At 48.9% G+C, this 23,422-nt stretch overlaps 3 protein-coding genes across 3 annotated transcripts; all 3 read right to left on the reverse strand.

Moving 5' to 3' along the window:
• Positions 1 to 543: 543 nt before the first annotated feature.
• On the reverse strand, positions 544 to 2,739 carry KRTAP29-1 (keratin associated like protein 29-1). The gene is made up of 3 exons (XM_045836743.1): positions 2,735 to 2,739; positions 1,114 to 2,171; positions 544 to 713 (listed from the first exon to the last, which is right to left on the reverse strand). The coding sequence occupies exons 1-3, from the start codon at positions 2,737 to 2,739 to the stop codon at positions 544 to 546; spliced, it is 1,233 nt and encodes a 410-aa protein (XP_045692699.1).
• Positions 2,740 to 6,729: 3,990 nt separating this feature from the next.
• Positions 6,730 to 8,295, reverse strand: LOC123817769 (keratin-associated protein 16-1). Its single transcript, XM_045837619.1, has one exon. It carries the CDS (start codon positions 8,293 to 8,295, stop codon positions 6,730 to 6,732), a length of 1,566 nt encoding a protein of 521 aa, XP_045693575.1.
• Positions 8,296 to 13,791: 5,496 nt separating this feature from the next.
• LOC123817734 (keratin-associated protein 17-1) lies at positions 13,792 to 14,285 on the reverse strand. Its single transcript, XM_045837572.1, has one exon. It carries the CDS (start codon positions 14,283 to 14,285, stop codon positions 13,944 to 13,946), a length of 342 nt encoding a protein of 113 aa, XP_045693528.1. The 3' UTR covers positions 13,792 to 13,943.
• Between the last annotated feature and the right edge of the window lie 9,137 nt (positions 14,286 to 23,422).

A 23,422-nucleotide genomic window follows, 5' to 3' on the forward strand; every position in this document is an offset into this window, starting at 1 on the left:
TCTTTAAAACCTATGTCATCGCCGAAATGTCGCGGCGCACACCCGCCTACGGACCTGTGTGGGAACTCTGGGTTTCGGACCTGCATCTCTTTGCAGACCCCATGCCCCCTGGTTCACGGGGAGGGCAGAGCCCCCTGAGGAAGGGCTCTGTCTGTGCCGCTGCTACACGTGCCCGCTGCAAATCCTCATCCAAGCTTTCCCGCCCCCAAAACCAACCCAACCATTTTAACAAGGTTTAGATTCAATAGGTATACGTTAGAAACATAAAACTTGGTCAGACGTTCCCTTGGACTAATTGTTTTCAAAACTATTTCGTAAACTGTCAGAAATGGAGCGAACAACCGCCAAAAGCTTTTAAAGACTTTTTTTATTTTGTTTAAATTGGCCATGAGGCAAATCGATCATTTACACCAGTTTTAAGTGAATTGGCCCTTAGCTGAAAATGAAAACCTCGTGTTTATTTTCATCTGTGGTGTCCCTGCACCACGTCTGTCTTTGTCTTCCCAGGTCTATTCACTGTGGGGAAACTGAGGCCACTCAGCTCTAAGGAGCTCTTGTGGTATAAAGACTGGAGGCCAGGGAACCGTTGTCCTTACTCCCGTCCAGGCTCAGCACCTCCAATTCTAGGCGCCAGCTGCCCTTGCAGACCAAACGCAGACCCACCGAGTCAGAGGGCCCGAGGCCATTGTGGCCAGACGTGACCTGCAGGACATCTACAGAGGGGAGCATTGAGAGGAAAGAAAGCACTCTGAGAGTCTTATTCATTTTGTTTAATTAGCAGTTGGCAGCAAAGGAGTCTTTTTCAAGACAGGGCAGCATTGAAAGAAAAACCGGAAAGAAGGTGAAATGCATTGACACCAGGAAGCGCAAGCTACAGTGTGGACCACGCGTGCTGAAAGGCCCTCCTCGGTTTAGAAGGATCTCTTTGTGGCTGGACACGTCCCCGCGCCTGGACCTGGAGAGAACATGGGGCTGGCCTGGGAGTGCCGTCAGCGAGCAGGCAGCACTGCGCCCGGCCAGAGGCGGGCCCCGCAGGATGGCCATGAGGTTGCAGACAGCCAGAGGCCTGAGTGGAGGTGCAAAGAGCACTGCGTCAGCTGAGCATTGCCTTACCGGAGCTGGACTCATGGCCAACTTGGCAGGAAGTGGGCAAGCAGGTGCTGGCTTTGCGGAGATACGGAGGAGTCGGTTGGAAGCAAGAGGAGCCCCCATCAAACAATTTGCCTGAACCTGTCACACAGCAGGCTGGTTGGCCGGAAGCGGATTTGTAGCCAGTCTGGCTGCAGAAAGTGGGTCTGCCACAAGCTGGTTGGCCGGAAGACACGGCGCCACAGGAGGCTGGTTTGCACGAGCTCTTTGCAGAACAGGGGGCCTGGCAGTTAGCCCCCGGCAGGCAGACGAAGGATATGGAGGAAGCTGGCTGGCAGCACAGGGGCTGGCAAGGGGAGGTCACACAGCAAGAAGGAGTGCAAGAACCGAACACATAAGTCGATGGCTGGCAGGGAACAGGCATGCAGGGAACTGATTGGCTAGTCTTGAAAATGTAGCAGATGGGCTGGTAATAAATGGATTTGCAGGGCTGACCTTCGCCACTAGTGGTGTGACATGAACCTGCTTGGCAGCCAGCTGGCTGGCATGGACTAGCGGTGCAGACGGTTGGTGGGCAAGATGTTCCAGGACAGGAAGTACTCTCAGAAGAGGGCGGCTGGCAGGCCCTCGGGTCACAGCAGACTGAGTGGCCGCAACCTGCCTGCTGCGATGCGGACACGAAAACGGGCTGCTGGCAGGAGCCTGGCCGACCGGAGCTGGCTTCACAGCACCTCTCCGGACCGCCGGTGGATTCTGCGCAGGCGGGCTGGCACGAGCTAACCAGACGAGGAGGCTGCCCAGTGCCGGGTTCATCGCAGGCTGTGCAGGAGCAAATGGGTTGGCAAACAAAACCCACACAAGACGTTTCTGGAAGGCAGGTCAGCTGGCAAGGAGCAGGGTCACAGCCACCTGGGGCACTGCCGGACGGCTGACGATCTTCTTGGCGTGTGACCAGCTGCCATGTTCTGCTCCGGCAGGAACTAGGCAAACAGATTCCGTTTCGGAAGTTGGGGCACATGGAGATGGCGGGCGCAGCTGGAACGGCCGTGGCGGTTCCAGGACCGCAGCTCCCCGCCGCGGTGCTGCAAACTCAGTGCACCTGAGTTTGAGAGACGCCTGACACGCAGAGGCTTTTATAGTCCTGCGCCAGGGGTGTGTGGCGCCCCACGGAGCATTTTTCCTTGTTATTGTTTCTGCTGGTCTGCGTACAAACATCTGATTAGCAGGCTTCGGGAGCCTGGGGAGATGGTGTCCCTGGTTTTTAAACGTGTCTGTTGAGTGGGGAGTTTTCTCGGCTAAGTTTGGATTCCTTGCTGCTGCCTCTGTCCTGAGATGAGCAGTCGCTTTTACAGGTTGTCCTCCAGCCTCCCCGAAGAGGGCCTTTCCCGGCACCACCCTCTCATCGGGAGGCCACGCCCAGCCAGGGCAGCCCACGCTTCCGCCAGGAACGCAGCTCTGCTCCCTGCAATCGGATAACGAAGCCATGACCCAGGTAAGGGAGGACGATGTCAGACATGGCAAACAGAAAGGCAGGCAGGGCAGCCCGAGGACATTCTTTCTAGAACCTTCTCGTTTGGCTTTCCTGAAAAACAACTCTGCTAGTACCGGCAACAGTAGTGATGGCTTCCATGTATCACACACTTACTCCATACCGTGTCCTTGGCTGCATTTTTTCATGGAATCTTTGCAATGACCCTAGTTAGGAGGTGTAATTGTCACCACCATGTTGGCAGTAGCAAAACTAACTCAGAACTTAAATAATTTCCCCGAAATGATGCAAAGAACAAAGGGTAGAAGTAAGACCCAAACCAAGGTCGGGCTGATTCCAGAACCCCCTGAAATTAACCACCATTTGGACCTCCTGACTTTGGAGGAGCCAGGGGAGAGTCCCACCTGGTGATGGAGGGCTGGCATCTGTGCATCAGCACACCTGCTCACGGGCAGAGGGCCCGGGCCCCCTGCTGGGGGTCACGTGCCCGCTCAGCAACTATCATCCTCAGCTAGATCACACTGGTATGAGTACTTGCCTCTGCTTATCCAGACACCCAAAGACAATCTTTTGACTTGGAAATTTAAAACCACCAAATGTTTCATCAAGGAAGGTTCAACTCATACTATGAAGTCAACAGCATATGAATTCTATAAATATAAAAATGCAAAAACCAGAAGTGACATGGGGATTATTACAAAGTCGTTTTCGTGTTAAATCAACCTCTTCCAAGGGGGATTTGCAAGGCTCATTTCCGATTCTTCCACTCTTCCTCTGGGCCGGTCCTGGCTCTGCCTCACCAGCTGACTCCAGCCCCCAGCACCAGTCCATGCCCTGGCCTGGTCCGAAGTGGGATGCACAATGGAATGGAAACAGGGTGGCTTTGGGGGTTAGACAGGGCTCATCTCAGCTTTCGCATTCGCTCTAACTTACTCTGTTGGATCTCTTAGCTCATAACCTGGTGCTCAAAGAACCAGGAGGTCTTCAACTGCATTGCTCAGGTTATTTTTGTTCTTACCATCTGCTTCATGATTCTGGAAAATGCTGGAAATCCTGGAAGATACTTTGCAAAGCACTAGATACAAAATGCCACCACCTTCTACCGTCCTCACTCTTATTTTAGGAGAAATTTTCGGGTTGAGTGATGCCTGGGAAACTGTCCCCTTGTGGCTAAAATGCCTCCCTCTACCATAGCTTCTTAGGCACGGCCTTACTCGCTTCCTGTGCCCTCGTCACTATTGATTCCAACATTCACGAACTACGAGGGACCTCACACTGTGCTCTGCTCCTGATGGTCTGCATCCCAAAGCTTGTATATCCCAAGAAGAACTACTTTCGGTCTTAACCAAGTAAGTCAATCAAAATGGAACTTAAATATATTTGAAAAACGACATCAATTTCAGTCTGAAAAAGATGCCAATACCCTAGACCCATACATACCACTTTTATTGTTTCAAATGAATCCATTTTTACATCTATTTTTCTCTCATTCTTTTTTTGCCTCCCTCTCAAGCAGTTGATAAAAGGGTACCAACTTTCAGCCATAAGGTGATAAGTTCTGAAGATCTCATGGATATAACATGGTGGCTATAGTTCAAAATACCATATTGTATAGTTGAAATTCATTGAGAGAACTTACATGTTCTCATCAGAAATGACAAATACATGAAGTGGTGGATGTGTTCATTAATTAGATGGGAGAAATCCTTTCACTATATACGTATATCAAATCATCATACTGTACACGTTCGCTCTCTTACAACTTTATTGTCACTTGTACCTCAATAAAGCTGAAAAAATAGAGACAACTCAATAGAGACAACTTCCATTTTGCTGTGGTTCAAGGCACTAAGGAAGTCTGGAGAGTCACCAAGGGCCTCTGTGATCACATCAAGAAGTGTGACAATATGGAAGAACACAGGCTTTGGGCAGAATGGGTTTTAGTCATTCATATGTTAGTTACCAGCTGTGACTATCCGATTTTTGTGTTTATTATCCCCTAAAAAACATAGATATAAAATATGTTTTATAATAGCATATATAATATGATGTATATGTCATATATGGTATATATAACATATTTGTAAATATATGTGAGTGCATGTGTACTCATACATGTAAATGCATGTGTATATATGTTGTTTCTGAACTTCAGATATATACATGTTCTCTGAGGCTTGTTTGTATCAACCCACATCACACCAGTGAGGTTCACTTATGTGGCATGCAGCCATTGCACAGTCATTTTTCCCTGCAGCATAATACTCTATTGTGTGACTATACCACATTTTTCTTGTCTCTGTTGATGGACACTTGATTTGTTCATTCTTTATATTCTTCCCCTATAAAACAGGGGAGAAGAAATCTCATAGAATGACTGTGGTTTACCTGAAACACTGAGTCCATTCTTGGCACAGAGATTTAAAATCTGGCCAACTCCTTTCCTGGCTCTGGAAGGAGACAGAGATAAATCCCAATAGCCTGATGAGTCAGCAACTTCAATACGAGCAGCAAGATAAGCTTCTCCCCCTGCCATTGTCTAACCCAGTGGTTCTCAAATAGGGGTGAGTTTTGCATACACACTCCCCTCCAGGGAATGTTTGCCAATGTCTGAAGGGAGACATTTTTGGTCATTGCAATCCAAGGGTGCTACTGGCATCTAGTTAACAGGGGTCAGGGATGCTGCTTAGCATCAAACAATGCATAGGACAGCCCCACAACAAAGAATGATCCAGCCCAAAATATCAGTAGTGCCGGAGTTGAGAGCCTTGGTCTACCCTCTCCTGTGCTTAGGGTAGCCCAAGCTGCACCTCGAGGACAAGGGATAGTCCTCCATTCATTCTGTGTACTAAGTGTAAGGGATCACTGTTTTGAAGAAGCTGTTTTTAGAGATGGTACAGGCTATGTGTGGAGTTTATACAAAGAATGTGTTTCATAGGGACTATGAAAACATAAGCAAAGCTTTGGCACAAGAAATCCAGGTTACCTTTCTTATTGTAAGTGTGGCCTTCCACGCTTGTTTTCATCACACTGGGGATCCCAAAGTCACTGGCTTCCTCCCCAGTCTCTCTGCCTCCAAGAACATGATCCTCCATGCAGTTCTCAACACCAAGGCCCAAGGGACATTCCAAAACACAGTGCCCCTCACATCACTGCCCTGTACACAGCTCCCTGATGCCTTCATATCAGCCCTGCACCAAGTCCAAATGCCTCTGTCCAGCATAAAAGGCCTGACGAGGGCAGCTCCCTGCTGCCCTCTGCTCCTCTGACCTCAGAGCTCACCACTCCCCCAAGCACACCTTTGCCCAGGCCTCGCTTAGTGAACAGTGCGCTCACAAGCCCATTCATCTGTATATGGTTCCTCTGCCTAGAAAACACTTCCTTCCTGGGTTCTAACTGGTTAACTTCTAATTGAGCTGAAAGACAAGACTTCAGGCCCCAAGAATCCTTCCCTGGTTGCCCCTCATTCCCTGCTGAGTTCACAATGCCTGCCCTTGCCTCTGTCCTGGTATGTAGCACAATGGAGTATAGTTAATTGTCTCTCTATCCACCTGTCTCCCCACTGGAGTGCGCTCCTCTGAGAGCTGGAACTGAGACTTTTGTCTTCTCACTGCTAGAGCCTCACATAGTCCCTGGCACCTAAGAGCTACCTAATAAAACTTGTTGGATGGACAAATGGATGAGTGAAGCTGCTCTCAAAGCTGAAGGAAGTCAGCTGATGAGAATGTGGCATTAACAAGAGCGCAATGAAAACGGCATGTCACTTCAGCTTAGCCAATTTTATTGGACAGTTAAATATCCTTATCCCATTGAAGAGGTCCCCAAGGAACATGAGCACACCCAGCAAGGGAGTGCACACGTGAGGACTGAAAGAAATTTATGCCAGGAAAGAGACTTGAGATGAGATGGCAAAGCTTGGTGGCCACAGCTGACAGGAGCCCAGCATGTCCCCCTCTCAGTGCCCAGGAGGCCTTCATTTGGACCATTTGACACTGGCATTCCTGATCAGCTCTCTGAAGCAGCAGCAGATGGGAGTGAGGGTGCAGGAAGAAAAAGATTCTAGCTAAGTCATGATGAGCTTCAGATGGGGCAGTCGAGTTTTCTCTCTAGTCGGAGGTTCACTTTTCAGGAATGTGTGGGCTGAGGTCAGTTCAGCAATTGGCAGGCTTGGTGGCAGCAGGCTGGATGGCTACGGCTTCACGAGTGGTTGGGCTGGTGGACTTGGCCTCAGCAGGCTGGCCAGGATCAGCCTTGGAGACTTCCACCTTGCAGGAAGTGGAGTCGGCACTATCCGCTTGGCTAGAAGTGGACTTTTTGCAATCCCGTTTGCAGGAGTCGGTACAAGGCAGCCAGGAGCCCAGTGGGCGGTAGGAGATGGAAGTGATGCAGGCCGGGCGGCGCAGGATGGAGAAAAAGGGGCGGTAGCAGGCAGGGCGGTAGGAGATGGACGTCACATACGGCTGCCTGCAGGTGAGGGGTCCAGAGCAGATTGGGCGGCAAATTGGGCGGCAGGAAACCGAAGTCGTGCAAGGCTGTTTGCAGGAGCTGGGTATGTAGAAAGTCCGAGAGCAGGTTGGTTGGCAGGTGGCAGAAGCAGAAGACCCCAGGTGGCAGCAGGAAGGCTGGCAGGAGGCAGGTGAGCAGGAAACAGGCTGACAGCAGACAGACTGACAGCGCTTGACTACGTAGAAGGTAGGTTGGCAGGGAGGGGGCACACAGACCATGGGTGAGCAGGGGCTGGGCTTGGAGCAGATGGGTTGGCAGATGCTGGAGACACAACAAGAGGGCTGTTGGCAAGTGCTAGGGACACAAGGTGGCTCGCAAGGGTTTGGAACGCAGCAGACAGAGCGAAGGCAGACAGGCCCACAGAGGAGAGCCGCACAGGAGTCTGGCTGGCAGATGCTGGGCCCCGAGCAAGATGGCTCACAAGGACTAGGGTCACAGCAAACAGCCTGGCAGCCATTGCCCACAGAGCAGATGGATGGACAGCAGCTGGGGGTGGGGCACACCGGCTGACAGCAAGCGGGCTCGCAGACTACCGGTTGGCAGGAACTAGGCACAGTGCAGACAGCTGGGCAGCAGCTGGGCTGGCAGGGGGTGGGGACACAGAGGACCGGTTGGCAGGAAGCAGCCCCACAGCACACAGGTTGGGCGCAGCTGCTCACAGAACAGGAAGGTTCACAAATGGTGGCCTCGTAGCACACAGGTTGGCAGCAGCTGCTCACGGAGCAAGAGGGCTCACAAGTGGTGGCCTCACAGCACACGGGTTGGCAGCAGCTGCTCGCAGAGCAAGAGGGCTCACAAGTGGCGGCCTCACAGCACACGGGTTGGCAGCAGCTGCTCGCAGAGCAAGAGGGCTCACAGGTGGTGGCCTCACAGCACACGGGTTGGCAGCAGCTGCTCAAGGAGCAAGAAGGCTCACAAGTGGCGGCCTCACAGCACACGGGTTGGGCACAGCTGCTCACAGAACAGGAGGGCTCACAAATGGTGGCTTCACAGCACACAGGTTGGACGCAGCTGCTCACGGGACAGGAAGGCTGACAGCATGGTGGGCCACAGCTGGATGATCCGCAGCCATCTTGACAAGTCACCAGTTGCCACGTTTGGCTCTGGCAGGAACTGGGCAAGAAGACGGGCGCTCTGCACCTCACCTCAGTGGAACAGAGAGAGATGGCTGGCACGGAGGGACATTTCCTAGAACAGCAGTTTCCCGACATGATGGAGGTGGCTCTGCTCCCTTGGGAGTGTCGTGAGGTTGCTTCCTGACTGGGACAGCTCCCTGGGGCCCTCGTTTTTATACCCCCTCACTGGCCCATGCTGTTTGGAGCTCCAGCATCATTTTCCTCCTTGCTGTTTGGGCCACTTTTCAGAGGAACATCTTATTATGTCAAGGTTTGTTGACCTGAAGTTGTTTATCCACTCATAAAGAAGCTGTTTGTTTACTGATTTGCTAAATCTGGAATCCTTGGAGCTACAGATCATCTTGGAATAAGCATCATCGCCTCCAAGCTGAGTGATCTGTGTTTCTGAGCATCATGGATGGGGGAAGAAGAGAGGAACTTATAATTTATCCATCTTCTAGACCTCTGTACCAAGCCCTGGGCAAGACACAAGGGATGCCCAGGGGTCAGACCTACTCACTCATTCTCATAGATATTGCTCTCTGCTGGGCAGGCAGGCATGCAAGCAAAGTCAGTGCAATGTAATGATTTACTTAACAATAGACACACAGGGATCCGTGGAGAGGATCTGCAACAGGCTCTGTGGGATAGGGGATCTCTGGGCTGGATTTTAAATGCCTGTGCCTTATAGCAATGATCTTATCTAAAACCATCAGTAACCCCATGAGATAGGGAACCTTCCTCCTCCATTACAGATGAAGGAAAGGAAGAGGGGTTGGAATCAACACGTTCGTCACTTGCTAAAAGGTCCCATGCAGCTTGCCCACAAATCTGGAGCCTCTCTTCTTCCCCTTCACCATCCTGACTGGACAGACCTTTCTCGGTAGGCTCTGTCAAGCCACAGGTCACAGGCTTAGCCCACATTGCTATCCTTCATCCTGTTCTGTGAGCAGCCCTGCCCCAGACCACCGGCTCTACCTGTCCCCCGAAGGCACCTGACCTGGTCACTCTACTTCTGTTTCCTCCTTCTCTCCCTCTCATCTGCACCTCAAGCATCCAGTAGACCTCCAGAGTTCTTCTTGCATTTGGTGATTTTTAAAATTAAATTTATTAGAATAATATTGGTTAATAACATGCATTTCAGGTGTACGACTTTCTACTATGACATCTCTATTGTCCTTTGGTGATGTCAACAGCCCCTAAAATAAAGATTCATCCAAGACCCAAAGGGTAAAAAGCAAGGTTTTTCACAAACACATTGTGAACAAAAGCTAAGAGCGCACATGCTTTCTCAGAGGGCTATGTCAGTGCCGCTGCTGGGACAGACGTGAGGAGAGAAACAAACCCTTGATCTCTGAGTGCCGAGGCCTGATACCCTTGCCACTAAGGCCCTGCCTTGCTTCGCCATGTGCTTTCAGTATCGATGAAAAAGGCAGCTCTGGAAAAGCTGAACCATTTTTCCAATCATTCATCATTCTCCTCTTTATTCATTAATTTATGCCATCATGTGCTCAATTTCCATTTTATTCATCTATTGCAGCCAACTGTCATGGGTTCTGTGTGATGATACAGAACAAATGAGTGGCAATTCCAGCCACAAGGAGCTCCAGCATAGAGGAAAGAGATACAACCATAAGCAATTATGGCACCGTACACGCAAAGGCGCTATGATACCTAGATGCGCAGGGTGCTGTGGGGCGTCCAGGAGGAACACCGGCATGGTTTGGGGGGAGGCAGGGAAGGCTTCTGGGAGCACGAAACACTGGAGAGCAGCAAAGGCTTCCACAGCCAGGTGAAAAGTGCAAGGGAACAGGAAAGGACAGTGATGGGTCCAGAGGGACTACTGGGCACTCAGTCACGAAAAGGCCATGGCCATGGACCATGGCCATAGGTTGGGTTTCACACTGACACCTGGGAGCGTTAAGCAGGGCAAAGCTTGACCAGGTTTGCCCTTCAGAAAGGTCTCCCTGGCTGTGGAGATGGGACTGAAGAAGGAGGGCAAGCCTGGAAGAGGGCAGACCACTAGAGGTCTGGGGCAACTACCCTAAAGCTTCATGGTGACAACATAAACTGGGCAGTGGCTTGGGACTGGAGCAATATAAGGCATTTTAAAAAGGCAGAATCTAATCTACAGGACTTAGCATTGAGAGTGAAAGATTAGGAAGAGAGAGAGCCATCCTTTGAGATGTGGCTCTCAGGCAATCGAGGAAGAGAACTTTTAGAAAGCCTTGCAGAGGGCAAAGCAAGGAGACGAATGCAAGACCCTAATCTCTGGCTTTGCAGCTCCCCTCCTCTCCAACCACCTTCTCTCCCTCCGCTGGACCAGCAGTGAAATTCCAGATGGAGATGCCCCTCCTCCCAAAAGGTCATCCATAGCTGCTCTCAGCTGGATAAATTGTTTGACATCACCCATTATGCTAGAATGGACTCCTCAAAGAACTCTTTCCTGCTAAGCAGAATAAGCTGCTGTTTTAACTACCTAGCCCAGTGATTTTCAAACGGTGTGCCTCAAGAATTTGTAAAACATGCAATACCTGACTGTCTAGTCAGGGGCACTGACCTCTTTTCCCTTAGATTATCAGATTTTTTAAAAATGACAACAACCAACACAATAGCCGTCTGATGTGAATGAATCAAAATTATACCTGTTTTTTTTTTGTCAGATCAGCAAAAAATATATTTCCTGGTATGCCCCAGAATTTTAGTAATTAGTTTATGTGTGCCGGGAGATGAAAAATGTTGACAATTCCTGATCTGGCCCATTCCTACTTTATTCTTTTCACCAGCTCTTGTGTCCTTTGATGTGATAAGCACCAGGAGGATAAGAATTGTGTTTATTCCCTGATGTATACCCAGCACCCAGCACAGTGTTTGATACATAGGCAGTTCACTATGAAGATTTGTTGAATCAATGAATAAGGACCTCTGTAGAGAGCTAAAAAGGGCAATTCTCTGCCAGTAATTTAAAAAAAATAACCATAGTCATGAGCAGTAAAACAATCAGCTGCTCTTAATCACAACTGCACCATGTAGACCAAGCGGCCTCTTGGTAACGGCATCCCCTTGGCATGCTGCTGCTCTGCTTGTGGCTTTGTCCTGGGGGTTACAGAGCCAGCACTGAAGAGGCCAGCTCCAGGCAGAACAAAAGTGACCTAAATAGCAGAGTCTAAAACTGAACCAGGGCATAGACAAATCTCATATTCTCTCCTGGAGCAAGATACTGCTAATGCTGCTGGAATTGTTAATGCAGCAAAGAAAATGAAAACACAAGGAGCTATCACTAGACACTTGCTAGAATGGCTGAAAATACAAAGACTGACAATATCAAGTGCTAGCAAGGACATGGAGCAACTGGAACGCCCAGGCACACAAAACGGTGCACCCACTTTGCAAAAACAGCTGGGTAGTTTCTCACAATGTGAACCATTCACTTACTATACTCCCCACCCAGCAATTCAACACCTAGGTATTTATCCAAAATAAATGAAAACATATGTCCACACAAAAATGAGTAGATGAATATTCATAACAGCTTTATACATAATAGCAAAGAGCTGTACACAACCCAAATGTTCATCAGTAGATGAATAGTCTTACTGTAGTTTATTCACTTCATAAAAAGGAATGAACTATCGATAGCTACAAAAACATCAATGAAAATTAAAAATGTTGTTCTAAGTAAAAAAGTTCATGGCATATGGTTTCATTTATATGAAATTCTAGAAATGGCAACATTTATGACATAAAGCAGATCAACGTTTGTCTGAGACTGAGGTTGGGTGGGGAGGATGGCCTGCACAAAGGCACTGGGGAGTCTGAGGGGCGATGGAAAGTTCTAGATTTTGAGGGCCATAATGGTTATTTAAATATATACAGTTGTCAAATCTCATCAAACTGTGCACTAAAATGGGAGTAATTTATTACGTGTCAATTATATCTCAAAGTTAGTTCATAAAAAATTAAACAGAAAATAGCCCTGGCTGGCATAGCTCCAGTGGATTGAGTGCTGGCCTGTGAACCAAAGCATCGCAGGTTCAATTCCCAGTCAGAGCATATGCCTGGGCTGTGGGCAGGTCCCCAGTGGGGGCCACATGAGAGGCAACCACACATTGATGTTTCTTTCTCTTTCTCCCTCCCTTACCGTCTCTAAAAATAAATAAATAAAATATTTTTAAAAAGAAAGAATTTTTTAAAAATTAAACAGAAAATAATTTTAAGGCAAAAAAGTAAAAGCGGCATAACCCCAGTTTTATTTGAAAATCCGCTTACACAGGAACCTGGAAAGATACATGTTAGCAATAAACCCTGAGGGGAAGCATTCAGGTGGCTATCATTTCTTCTTTATATCGTTCTGTATTTTTTCATGTTTTTAAGAATCATTGCTGTGCTTATAATCAGAAAATTATTTTTGTTTGTTGAGTAAAACATTGCTCTGTAGGAATAGAAATTAATATTGTTCTCCCAGGGCAAAAGCAGAATTAGTTTTATTCCATATATAGCCCAAGGTCACATTCAGCAAGAGTTTGAATCAGCCGTCTTTTGAATTTCAACCTCCCAGCTGAACCCATGCCCACCCGGGTCAGGCCCCACCTCGCAGATGGAGGCTCCCTCCTCCCACCCGGGGCCTCCTGCAGAAGAAATTCAGCTGGTTCCAGGACACCAGGCCCTAACCCAGAGCAGGCAGCCTTTGCCGAAGCAGGAGCCTGGAGGAGGGACCCGGCCTGCCCAGAACGTCCTTAGGCCCCATGTGTTGTCAAAATCGTGCCACAGGGACCCTTCCACTCAGAACCAAGCTTGTCTTACCAAGCCTTCTCCTCTGACTTCGCCAGAAAGTTCTGACCCAACCTGAAGCCTCTGGCAGAACCAGCCTAGAACTATTATGACGCAGAAGGAAGCCGTGCACCTCCCTTGAGGTTAAACTGGGCCAGCCATCAGACCTTACCCGGGAGCTTTTAAAAATGCAGAGCCCAGGGCCCCTACCCTGGGGCTGGTGGACCAAATCTCTAGCAGCGAAGCCCAAGAATCTGCATTTTTAAAGCCTCCCCATGCAAATCTTGTGGAGCACATGGAAGCGTCCGTCTACAAGGATGGTTCTCCAACCTCAGTGCATTGGAATTACCCGGGGTTCTTGCTAGACACACAGATTTCCAGCTCATGCAGGCACTGATTCTGCCTGGTCCGGGGAGGGCTCCGGAATCTCTATTTTAACCCCCAGGCGGTTCTGATGCGGCTGGCCCACAAACCAGCTTTCCAAAGCCCTATTGTGGATGCCAGAGTAAGCTTGCCTGGTCCAGGGTCCTAGAGGGGGTGAAGGAAGAGGCGGCAGAACTAACTTGGTTATGCCAGCATGCTCGAATTTATTAAGAAGTTAACAAAGAGGAATTTTTTGTATCTCAAAAGCCTCCAAAAGCTGAAGGAGAGGGGTCAGTCCCAAAGACACCTTGAATAAGAGGATGCCTTGTGGTGCCAAGACATTCAGCTTCATTAAAACCAAGCCGTGGGGGTTCACCCTTCCAGCTTCGAGGATCACTTTGAGTGGCACCTGGCTTTAATTCCTCACCAGCGTATGGCTTTTGTTCTCAGGGCCTTGAAACGCTAGGGCGGGCATAGGAGAACAAGCCTCCTCTACAAATAAAACGGGAGACAGGACACAGCCTTGAAAGGTCCTGGAGACCCCGGGTCTCCACCTGGAGTAGATGGCGGCTTTCCCCGAGACCCCCTCGCGAGGCGGGAGGGAGAGGTCCTCATTTCGTGTCGCAGACAGGGGTGGGCTGGCAGCAAACAGGGCCGCAGCACCCAGTGGAGCCGCAGCAACCGGATCCGCAGCAGCTCCCGCAGCAACCGCCCCCGCAGCCACCTCCCCCGCAGCCAGATCCGCCGCAGCAGGAAGACCCGCAACAGCTGCCTCCGCCTCCGCAGCCCGAGCCTCCGCAGCCCGAGCCTCCGCAGCCTGAACCTCCGCAACCACAGCAAGATCCGCAGCAGGACCCGCAGCAGCCGCAGCAGGAGGGCTGACAGCAGCACATTTCACAGCAATTTTCCTCTTGAGGGCAGCAGCCGAAGCAGTCCCCGGGGCAGCACCCCATGATCCCGGCTGGTCAGGGCGCAGGTCAGGAGCGCAGCCGGAGTTCCCCAAGTCTGGCCGGCACTCGCTGGACGGCAGCTTTTATATCCCCTCCCTAAGGGTGTTGGCCCAAGGGTCAGATGTGTGTGTTTTTTGTTGTTATTATTTATGCCAGTTTCCACGACAGCGTCTCATTAGCTGCCTGTTTATTTTCCAGCTCGGAGTACCTCAACTCATAAAAAAAGCCCCACTCGTCCCAACTGCTATTTGTCCAGAGGGTAAAAATACATCTTTGGGAAGACCTGTCATCATGGTCACACAGGGGCCGGCCATCATTAGCCCGGGCCGGAGAGAGGAGGGAGGAGGCTGAGGCAAACCCTGGCTCTGGCCTGGGCGCGCCTCTTCCGAGTCTTCTCTGGTGGCAAGTGGGCAGCCAGCTCTTTTTGTCCCGGATGCTCATCCTGGAAGACCGGACTGGTGAAAGCTAGATACCCTGGGCCTTTCCGCCACAGGCAGAGGCTGCTGAGGAGGAGGTCTGGCCGGGTGGCTCCTCCCAGCTGGGAATGGCATCTTCATCCTAGCGCCAGGTGTGTGTGTGTGTGTGTGTGTGCGTGTGTGTGTGTGTGTGTGTGCGCGTGTGTGGTATGCGGAGGGTGCCGCACGTTTGCTTGGGCTTGGTCAGTAACCATCAATCATGAGTAATAACTGCCCTGTGCAATGCAGAGACTCACCATAAACCTGCAAGAGGCAGAGGAAACACGTTTCTCTGGGCTGTGCGGTGAGCCGAACACACACCTGTCTCTCTAAATGGGCTGGAAGAGCCAGTGGTCGGAACCTGAGACACCCTGGCCCCAGGCCTTTCCTGGATAGGAGGGGAAGGAGGAGACAGAGGAGGAGATGCAGGAGGAGGGAGGGAGGGAGGGAAGAAAGGAAGGAAGGGAAGGAAAGGAAGAGGAAGGATGGTCACTGAACCTCCAAAACCACGTTAAAGTCGAAATGTGCACTTTTTAAAAGACCATGGGGCAGAATGAGAGATAGGCGTATAAAATAGCCAGAATATCATCTGGTGAATAAGATGCCACTGGAAAACTAGCATCCACAGAGGATTCGGGTTCATGTGTGAACTCTGAGATGGGCCAAGTTTGCTGTCCCCACCTGGGCTTCAGCACCTCCTCATCCCTTGGCATGGGAATAGCAACTCTGGAGCCTGTGGGCTCCGCCCTCTGGAAGTGGGAGGTGGAGGGTGGAGGTCGGTTGTCATGGAGATCTAGATCAAGGGACACATTCCCTCCTTTTCAGTTTCCTTCCCTTTTTTCAGATGAGCCTGGAGATAAGGCATCCTCTAGAAAGGGCTGGAAGGACTGAAAACCAGGAGGTGAGGGGAATGGAGACCGCGAGAAGGAATAGGTATTGGATCTGTTACGACACAGTACCTACATCAAGGGATGTGGAGTTTTAGAACTGGGAGGAACCCCAAAGACCATGTGGTTCAGGGTTCCTAAACCAGATTTTTTCCATCAGAATGGCCTGGGGTGGGGGCTTCTGAAAAACACGGGTCCCGGCCTGCACCCAGTTCTGTTCCATCAGACTGTGTGCTCGCAGGAGCTTGAGCAGCTACTTTAAAGCTTCCCAGGTGGCTGGGTCATCAGGTGGGTTAGGAAACACTGGCAGAACTTAGTGCCGCCTGACCATCTCCTGCAAGGGTTTTGTTTGTTTGTTTGTTTGTTTGTTTGTTTTTAATTAATGTACAAACGATGGCAGCAGGGCCCGACCTGACCCTGCCCTGTTTCCTGATAGGCTGGGCCACGGATGCTCTGTTTCCCGGTGCAGGGTCCTCCCGCTGCTCCACACCCGCAGACGGACACCTTGGGGTGAGTGTAACGCAGCGACCTTCACAGCAGGCACGTTCTTTTCATTCTTTTTAAATGATAGACGGTGCATTCATGGGGTCGCTGTGCACAAGGGATGCGACGAACAGCCTCCCGTCTCTTCCTGTGTCCAGCCAGGCCTGCCTCTCCCCCGCCCGCCCCCGCCCCCAGTATCACTCAACCCCCGGACCCGAATTTACTCGTCTCTAACACGGAGGTTGTGGTAATGGCCCCAGTCTCATGGGGCTGCCGTGAAGGTTAGATGGATTCGTGTGCATGCAGATGCAGCACTTAGAACAGTGATGGGCCACATATTGCTTGATAAAATTAGCTATTATTTCTATCCAGAAAGATACATTTATATAGTTCATTACACAAATGGTAGCAAAATATGCATGCTGTTCTTAATTCTTTTTTTCTTTTTTTATTTTAATCATTGTTCAAGTACAGTTTTCTCCCTTTCTTTTTTCTTCTTAACAAAGTATCTTAGAACCCCTTCCATCAGCACATAAAGCTGTTTATGGGGTTTAATCGTACCAATCATTTATTTAACCAGTTCTCTATTGAAAGACATTTGTATCTAATTTCCACTATTTTGCTATTATGAACTTTAGTGTTTAGTATTTGCGATTGTATAACTTAGCATATCTTTATGGGTCTTTCCCGTAAACTCTTGGAAGAGGAATTGCTGAGCGCATGGGTTTTCGTGTTTGTAATTGTGGTGGATGTTGCCAAGGCACCCTGCAGAAGGGCGCCAGGGACACTCCCGCCACCAATGTGGGACGGAGCACCCAGGGACAGATGAGCACTCGCCTCTTCACGCCTTACCAACCCAGCGCGTTATCAAAGTCGGCCACCTTGACGCTCTGATAGGAAAAAGATAAGCTCTTGAAATAGTTCTAATTTGCAGTGCCATTATTGTGAATAAAATTAGGGGATAGATCACATGCTTACATGCTGTTGACGCTCCCTCTTCTGTCAATCATCTTTTCCACACTCCATTTTTCTAATAGGTGGTTGGTCTTTTTCTTTGATCGACAGGAGTCCTTTGTGAAATAGAAAACCAAAGCTTCATCTGTACTATGAGTTAAAAATGTTTTCCCCAGGCTGTCATTAGCCTTTAATGCTGTATTTTAATAATAATAATAATGTTTACATTATAAATTTGACACCTACTTACAGTGGAATTATTGAAAAATACAAAAAAATTGTATACAAAAATACAAAAAATACAAAGGTAAGAAAAATCATCTATAAACCCACAACAATATTTTACTCCTAATTATCTTATTTTCCTTTGCTTTTTCTAAATATTTACATTGATATTGATATCAATATAAATGTATACACATACAAGTCCATATATGTATCAGGTACAAATTTCTAAATCCATGTTCCAAAGTATGTTAAAAATATATAACTGTTTTTCTCTCAGTCTGCTTGAACGTATTTCAAATCTTCATTCCAGCTTATGGGGTGGGAAAAGTCAGTTCTGTGTAAGGTCAGAAATCGTTCAGGATTTCTCCCCCTCATCCTTCAAGTGGAGACGGAATCTGAGTCTGGGGGCCGCGGACAGTCCCATAGCATAAAAGAGAGTGACCACCAGTTCATGGTGGGCGTCCCCCAAGAGGCGCATGGTCCTCTCTTACTCCCGACCGCATCCTCCCTCTCATGGCACCAGCTGAGATACCTGAGTTCTCCCTGCTCTCCACAGATTCCGCATCCTTCGTCACCCCTCCTGGGAGGCCCAAGGTCTTCTCTGTCACTTCCCCGCCCAACACAAAAGTCTGTTTCAAATTGCATAAGCTAAGCATTGACTCAAGTCACTCCCTCTGCGTTTCCACAGTGATAACCCTAGGCTGGGGGCAGTGGGTACTGAAAGACCCCAGTGACGCCCACGTCGCGAGGACAGAGCAGCGGTGAAGGAGACCACAGGAGAAAAGTAAGACCTGTGCTACTGTAAGGCTTCCTCCTGGCATGGAGTTTTGCAAAATCCAAATCCTACTGTGTACACTGATTCATGCACTGAGCATTGTACTTAACCTGCGAAAATGCTCATAAATATGTTGATTATTGAATATTATAAATATGTGAGCATTTATATTTTCATGTTGACCTAGACCTTCCTATTGTCGGATATCTGAGTTGTTCCCAGTTTTCCAATATTGAAAGCAAAACACTGAGATGAACTTCCATCAATGTGAACTTTTATGCATCTTTCTTATCTCCCTGAAATATGTAATTATGCAGTCTCCCTAGAAACGTAATTACTGAATCTTCAGCATGTTACTAATTTTAAGGCTATGAATACATGTTTTAAAATTATCCTCCAGGAAAAATGTCCCCATTTGCACCCATTTGACAGTGCTCTCCCAATACCAGTTTTTTAAATTGAATTTATTGGGGTGACATACATTAATAAAATTATATAGGTTCTACGTGTACATTTCTGTGATACATGATCTGTACTTTTTCTGTTAAGCTATTCATCTTTTCTAATTTATTTATAAGAACTATTTTACGCTACATATATTAACTCTCCTTTCTGTCACTCACACACACTGTATGCCCACCACCCGAAGTCCAGCCTTCTCCCATCACCCCAGGTTCGGCCCCCTTCCCTCTGGCGACCACCACACTGTTTCTGTCTATGAGTTTTCACTTTATATGCCACATAGCCATGAAATCGTGTGCTTCTTGACCTTTTCTGATGTAATCCTTTGTCAACAGATTTGTCGTGATTCACAGTCCAATCATGAAATCTCATTATAGTATTTATTTGTACTTATTTCATTAATAGTGCATTTATTTCATAGGCCACTTTTATTTCTTGTTTGGGGAATTAATTTTTCTGTGAAGCTTTTCATCTTGTCCAATTTATTTATAAGAACTTATTGTATGCTACACATAGTAACTTTCCTTTCTGTCACTTTGTCCCAAAGTATCATTTCTTTTCCATTGTGTCTGTGGTGTTTTTATGTGTATAATTTTCTTTTCATGTAGGAAGATCTTTCTACAGTTTTTCTTTCTGCTGCTTTCATGCTTTGAAACTTCTTCGCCATCCCCAGACGAGACAATTATTAACTTTCCGTTTTTATAGTTGCATTTTTTACACGTAATGCTGTTATCCATTAGGAATTTATTTTGAGGTGTGGCTGATACTGCTTTACAGAAAATGCGCTGGCCTTCCTAACCGGGGGCCCTAAGTGCACATTAAATGAATTCTTGCTGTCCAATAAAGAACAAGGGGCGGAGGTGCGGCCAGAGTCCTTAAAAACCTGGGCCTGGCATCTGTTCTGGCGGCCTCTAGTGTTCACCAGGTGACATTACATGCGCAGCTTCCGGTGTTTCTATTAGAGACCATCGCAAAATAAGCCCCCATTCTAGCTTCGCCAGATGCAACGCCAGAGAAACTTGGTTTGATGTGAGAAGCTTATTGTATTATGTGGCACTGACTTAAATCATGTGTCCACTAAACCATCTCTTGGCAAAGCGGGTGCATTCCCAGCCCTCTGGTTGTGCCTGGTACCGCCCTAGCACTTTCTCTGTGTTCTCTTGGCTAACACTCAGCATAACTGTATGCAGTAAGTATCATTATCCTTATCTTCTACATGAGGAACTGAGGCTCCCGGAGGTCGGCCGCTTTAACTGGAAGATGCGGGGCTTCCTTTGAACCCAGATCCATCTGCCCCTGAAGCCCATTCTCCTCCCTCTGCGGCAGGCTTCCTTGGGAGAACCAGAGAAAATCATCTTTGTCTTAAGTCTTCGAGAAAGAATATATTCAAGTGACTGTGGGTTTTACATCCACAGAGATCACAGGTATCTTACAGGTTTACACCCATGATTCCCGTATGGCGGGCACTCCCAACTGTTTACTAAAGGAATGAATAAATAAAATCACAAACGAATGTGAGATGATGCCTCACAGTGCAGGGCAGGGCAGTCCGAGTGCCCACGAGGAGAGAGTGGGGTCCCTGCCGCCGGGCCTCCCTGGCCGCTGTCGTACAGAACCCGCCGCAACCACAGAACCGCACTATGTCTACTCCGCCCAGCGTGGCACCCGCTGGGCCGCTGAGCGCTGAGAGTGTGGCTGCTGTGATGGAGGGACTGAAGTTTTCGTTGTACGTCATGTTCGTGTATTTGTATGGAAAGAGCCCCGTGTACTGGCCAGTGAGCAGAGCAGCTCGGGAGATTCTCCTTCAGGGGGTGTGGCCGATGAGGCCGTTTGCATGAACCTGCACCAGGAAAACCACCAAATACGGCGTTGCCTCCTTGTTTTTAAACATTTGAGTCTCCTTAAAGCATCGAAGAACTGGGAAGATAGTACAAACTGCCAAAAAATTATCAAAGAACCAAGTACCTGGTAGACGCCCAGAGAGGCCCTGAGTGCTGAAACCTCGGCTCCTTCAAGGGCACTTGATGAATCTGACAAACTTGAGTTACAGTTTCTGTGACCTCTCGGGGGTAGAAACAGAACATAAAGTCCAGGTCCCACCCACTGTAGAGCCTCCCCTAGCAGACCCACCCATCCTTAAAGCTGGGACCCCAAAGGGCCACACCCTTGGTGCAATGGGGAGCCATATACAGTTTCCACCCACCCATTCCCAGCACAGGGCACTGGTCTTGCACATTACCTGCATGACCCCAAAATCTTCAGGCCATGAGCTCAAAGAGGCCTCTGGCCGGTAGTGCCTGAGTGCACGGGCAGGAACAGATGCCCATGGTGGACACACACACCCATCATCCCACCTCAATGAAGCCCCACAGATAATATTCCAAGGAAAACAGAGATGATAAACATGAGTGTCATTCACCAAATATTTCTGCCTTTCAGAAATATGACAGGAATGTGCTTCTCCACATCCTTTGAAGCTAGGCATGACCAAGGGACTTGCTTGGCTTAATAACATGTGACCGAAGCTTTATGAGTCACTGCGGAAGTCGCCCCCTCCCAAGCAGACCTGTGGCGGTGGAGCTAGACTTGGAGGCAGCCTGGGTTCTCGAGTAAGTAGGATGACGGGAGCCTCCTAATGGCCTCTGCAGGACTCGGAGCATGAGCAAGGCAGGAACTCCCGTGGTTAAGATTTGGGAAGTTCGGGCGGGAGTCGATGGTTACCGTGGTAGCTGTAATGTAGTGTGTCCTGACTGACACAAGGAATGACTCAGCCATTCATGACTGATCACACAAGACAACAAGGCACTGTGAGTGAGAGCCAGTCATAAACGGGCCGCAAAGACTTCAGATACTGAGTTATCAAACACAGGTTACAATACGGTGCGTTGCCATCGTTAAAGGAATAAAAGGCAAGCTGGGAACTATCTACAAGGGTGGTCTCTGCGCAAATGCAGGTCTGGCCGCCTGCCGCTTCGAAAGCCAACACTCCAGAGGCGGGCGCTGCTGTAAAGGAAATGGTTTTATTCGGGCGCCAGCAGCCTGGAAGATGGAGGTCTCTGGTCACAAAGCCCATCCCAGCAGCTCAGGCATCCTGACTTCTTGCAGTCAGGGTGGTTCCTCGGTTAAGCAGGAGCCGCAACTGCTGACGTCTACAGAATACTTACAAGGAGCCTTTTAATACGTGAATCTTCTGTGAGCTTGTTGGTACAGCCTCTTCTATAATTACCACCTGATTAGTCCATTATGTTTATTTCAGCCACTGTTACCATGAGAAATACAGCTGACGATAGAAAGTCATCCCTGTTTAGAGCCCCTAGAATGTCATGGATGCTGGAAAATAGAGAGCAAATGCCTGATGTTTTCACTGGGTTCCTGCCCAAGGTAAAGACAATCTAGAGGCCCTGGAGAAAGCCCTTGTTCTTGTTGCTACTGCTGCTTAATGAACACTCCAAATACAGTGTGATAAATCAACCAACATTTTATTATGCTCATAGATCCTGTAGGTCAGGAGCTCTGGAAAGGCATGGTGGGCGGGCTGGTGTCTGCTCTGTGATGTCTGGGGCGTCACCTGGAAAGGCGTGAAGGCTGCTTGGGCTTCCTCATGGCTCAGTATGTGGGTCTCAAGCATCCCAGGAGGACCAGGGAGAAGCCGCTTTTTCTTTTATGAACGATCCTCAGAAGTCACACAGTGTCTCTTCCTCTGCAGTCACTTCCTCTGCATTGGCCCGGACTTGAATGGAGAATGTCCACAGGAAAAGTAGCTCTTGTAAGAAGGGCACGGGGGATAAGAGAGAATGTCACACAGTGTCTCTCTCTCTCTCCCAGGCAGTCCTTTCCCTAATCCAGGGGATGCCAACAGCCTACAGTCATCGTCCTCTGCCTCTTCCCTCTCCTTTCTCCCCAGCAGCAAAACCAAGGTGTGCCTGGTGTCAGCCGTTTCCTGAGGCTTATTAATAACCCTCTACCTGAGCCCTACATTACATTCTCACTCTCTGTTTTGCTTTTCTCTCCTCCCCTCTCTCCCTCCTTCACTCCCTTCCTCCTATAGCAAGAAAGTTACAGGAAGGAGAGGAGCCTTCTGAGCTGACCCCGAAGGCAAATTTCATTCAACACCTCCAGGTTCACTGAAGCCAGGGAAGTGTGAGAACCAGAAAAGATGGCCCATGTTGAATGCCCACTCATCGCCATTCCGGTCTCCTGTTCCCAGGAAAAGCTTCCCGGGCCTGTGTGGTATGTTTGGAACGCACAGGTCATTGCGAACTTGATCACCTGCCATCTTGGCGCTCTCCCTCCATGTATGAGGGTTCTCCAGAAAAACAGAACCAATAAATATATATGTATATAATTTATTATATATAATGAGATTTATTATGGAAATTGGCATATATAAAAAATTATATTTTCATGGAAATTTTGGTTCATATGAATATGGAGGCTAAGAAGCCCCACGACCTGTAAGCCAGGGAACCAGGAAGGCTGGTGGCACGGTTCAGCCTGAGTCTGAAAACCAGAGACCCAGGAGCACGATGTCCAGGGGCAGGAAGATCATTGTTGGCCAAATATATTTTCCCCAGGTCTTTCCGGGTCACAGTGTTTCACGTTGCTGAGAGAGACAGCCACTCTCTCAAGACTCACTTCCTCCTGTGGTTGACCAGTGTCTCTGGTTCCCTCACCTGTGCCCTCGGAAGACCTTGTCAGGAAACGTGCGCAGGTGCTCTCCGGATTTGCCCGTCCTTCCCCACCACCTCCTTCCCAGACGTGAAGCCCACGTCGATGGGTGGGTGACGCCTGGTGGAGACTTCTCCTTTAAGAGAAGCCACAGACCGTATATTGGGACGATGACCCCTTCATCTGATGGAAGAACACTGCCTACCTTTTTTATTTATATAAGACACC

Source organism: Phyllostomus hastatus, unplaced genomic scaffold (assembly GCF_019186645.2).
Source record: "Phyllostomus hastatus isolate PE091 unplaced genomic scaffold, TTU_PhHast_1.1 phas_contig_210, whole genome shotgun sequence".
Lineage (NCBI taxonomy): Eukaryota > Metazoa > Chordata > Mammalia > Chiroptera > Phyllostomidae > Phyllostomus > Phyllostomus hastatus.

Excerpts from the sequence above, each read along its gene's own strand:
- LOC123817734 (XM_045837572.1), bottom strand. The coding sequence starts at position 14,285 with ATGGGGTGCTGCCCCGGGGACTGCTTCGGCTGCTGCCCTCAAGAGGAA.
- KRTAP29-1 (XM_045836743.1), bottom strand. Across the intron at positions 714-1,113 it reads TGGCCATGAGTCCAGCTCCG|ATGTCCTGCAGGTCACGTCT; the intron begins GTAAGGCAATGC and ends TCCCCTCTGTAG.
- LOC123817769 (XM_045837619.1), bottom strand. The coding sequence starts at position 8,295 with ATGTCGGGAAACTGCTGTTCTAGGAAATGTCCCTCCGTGCCAGCCATC.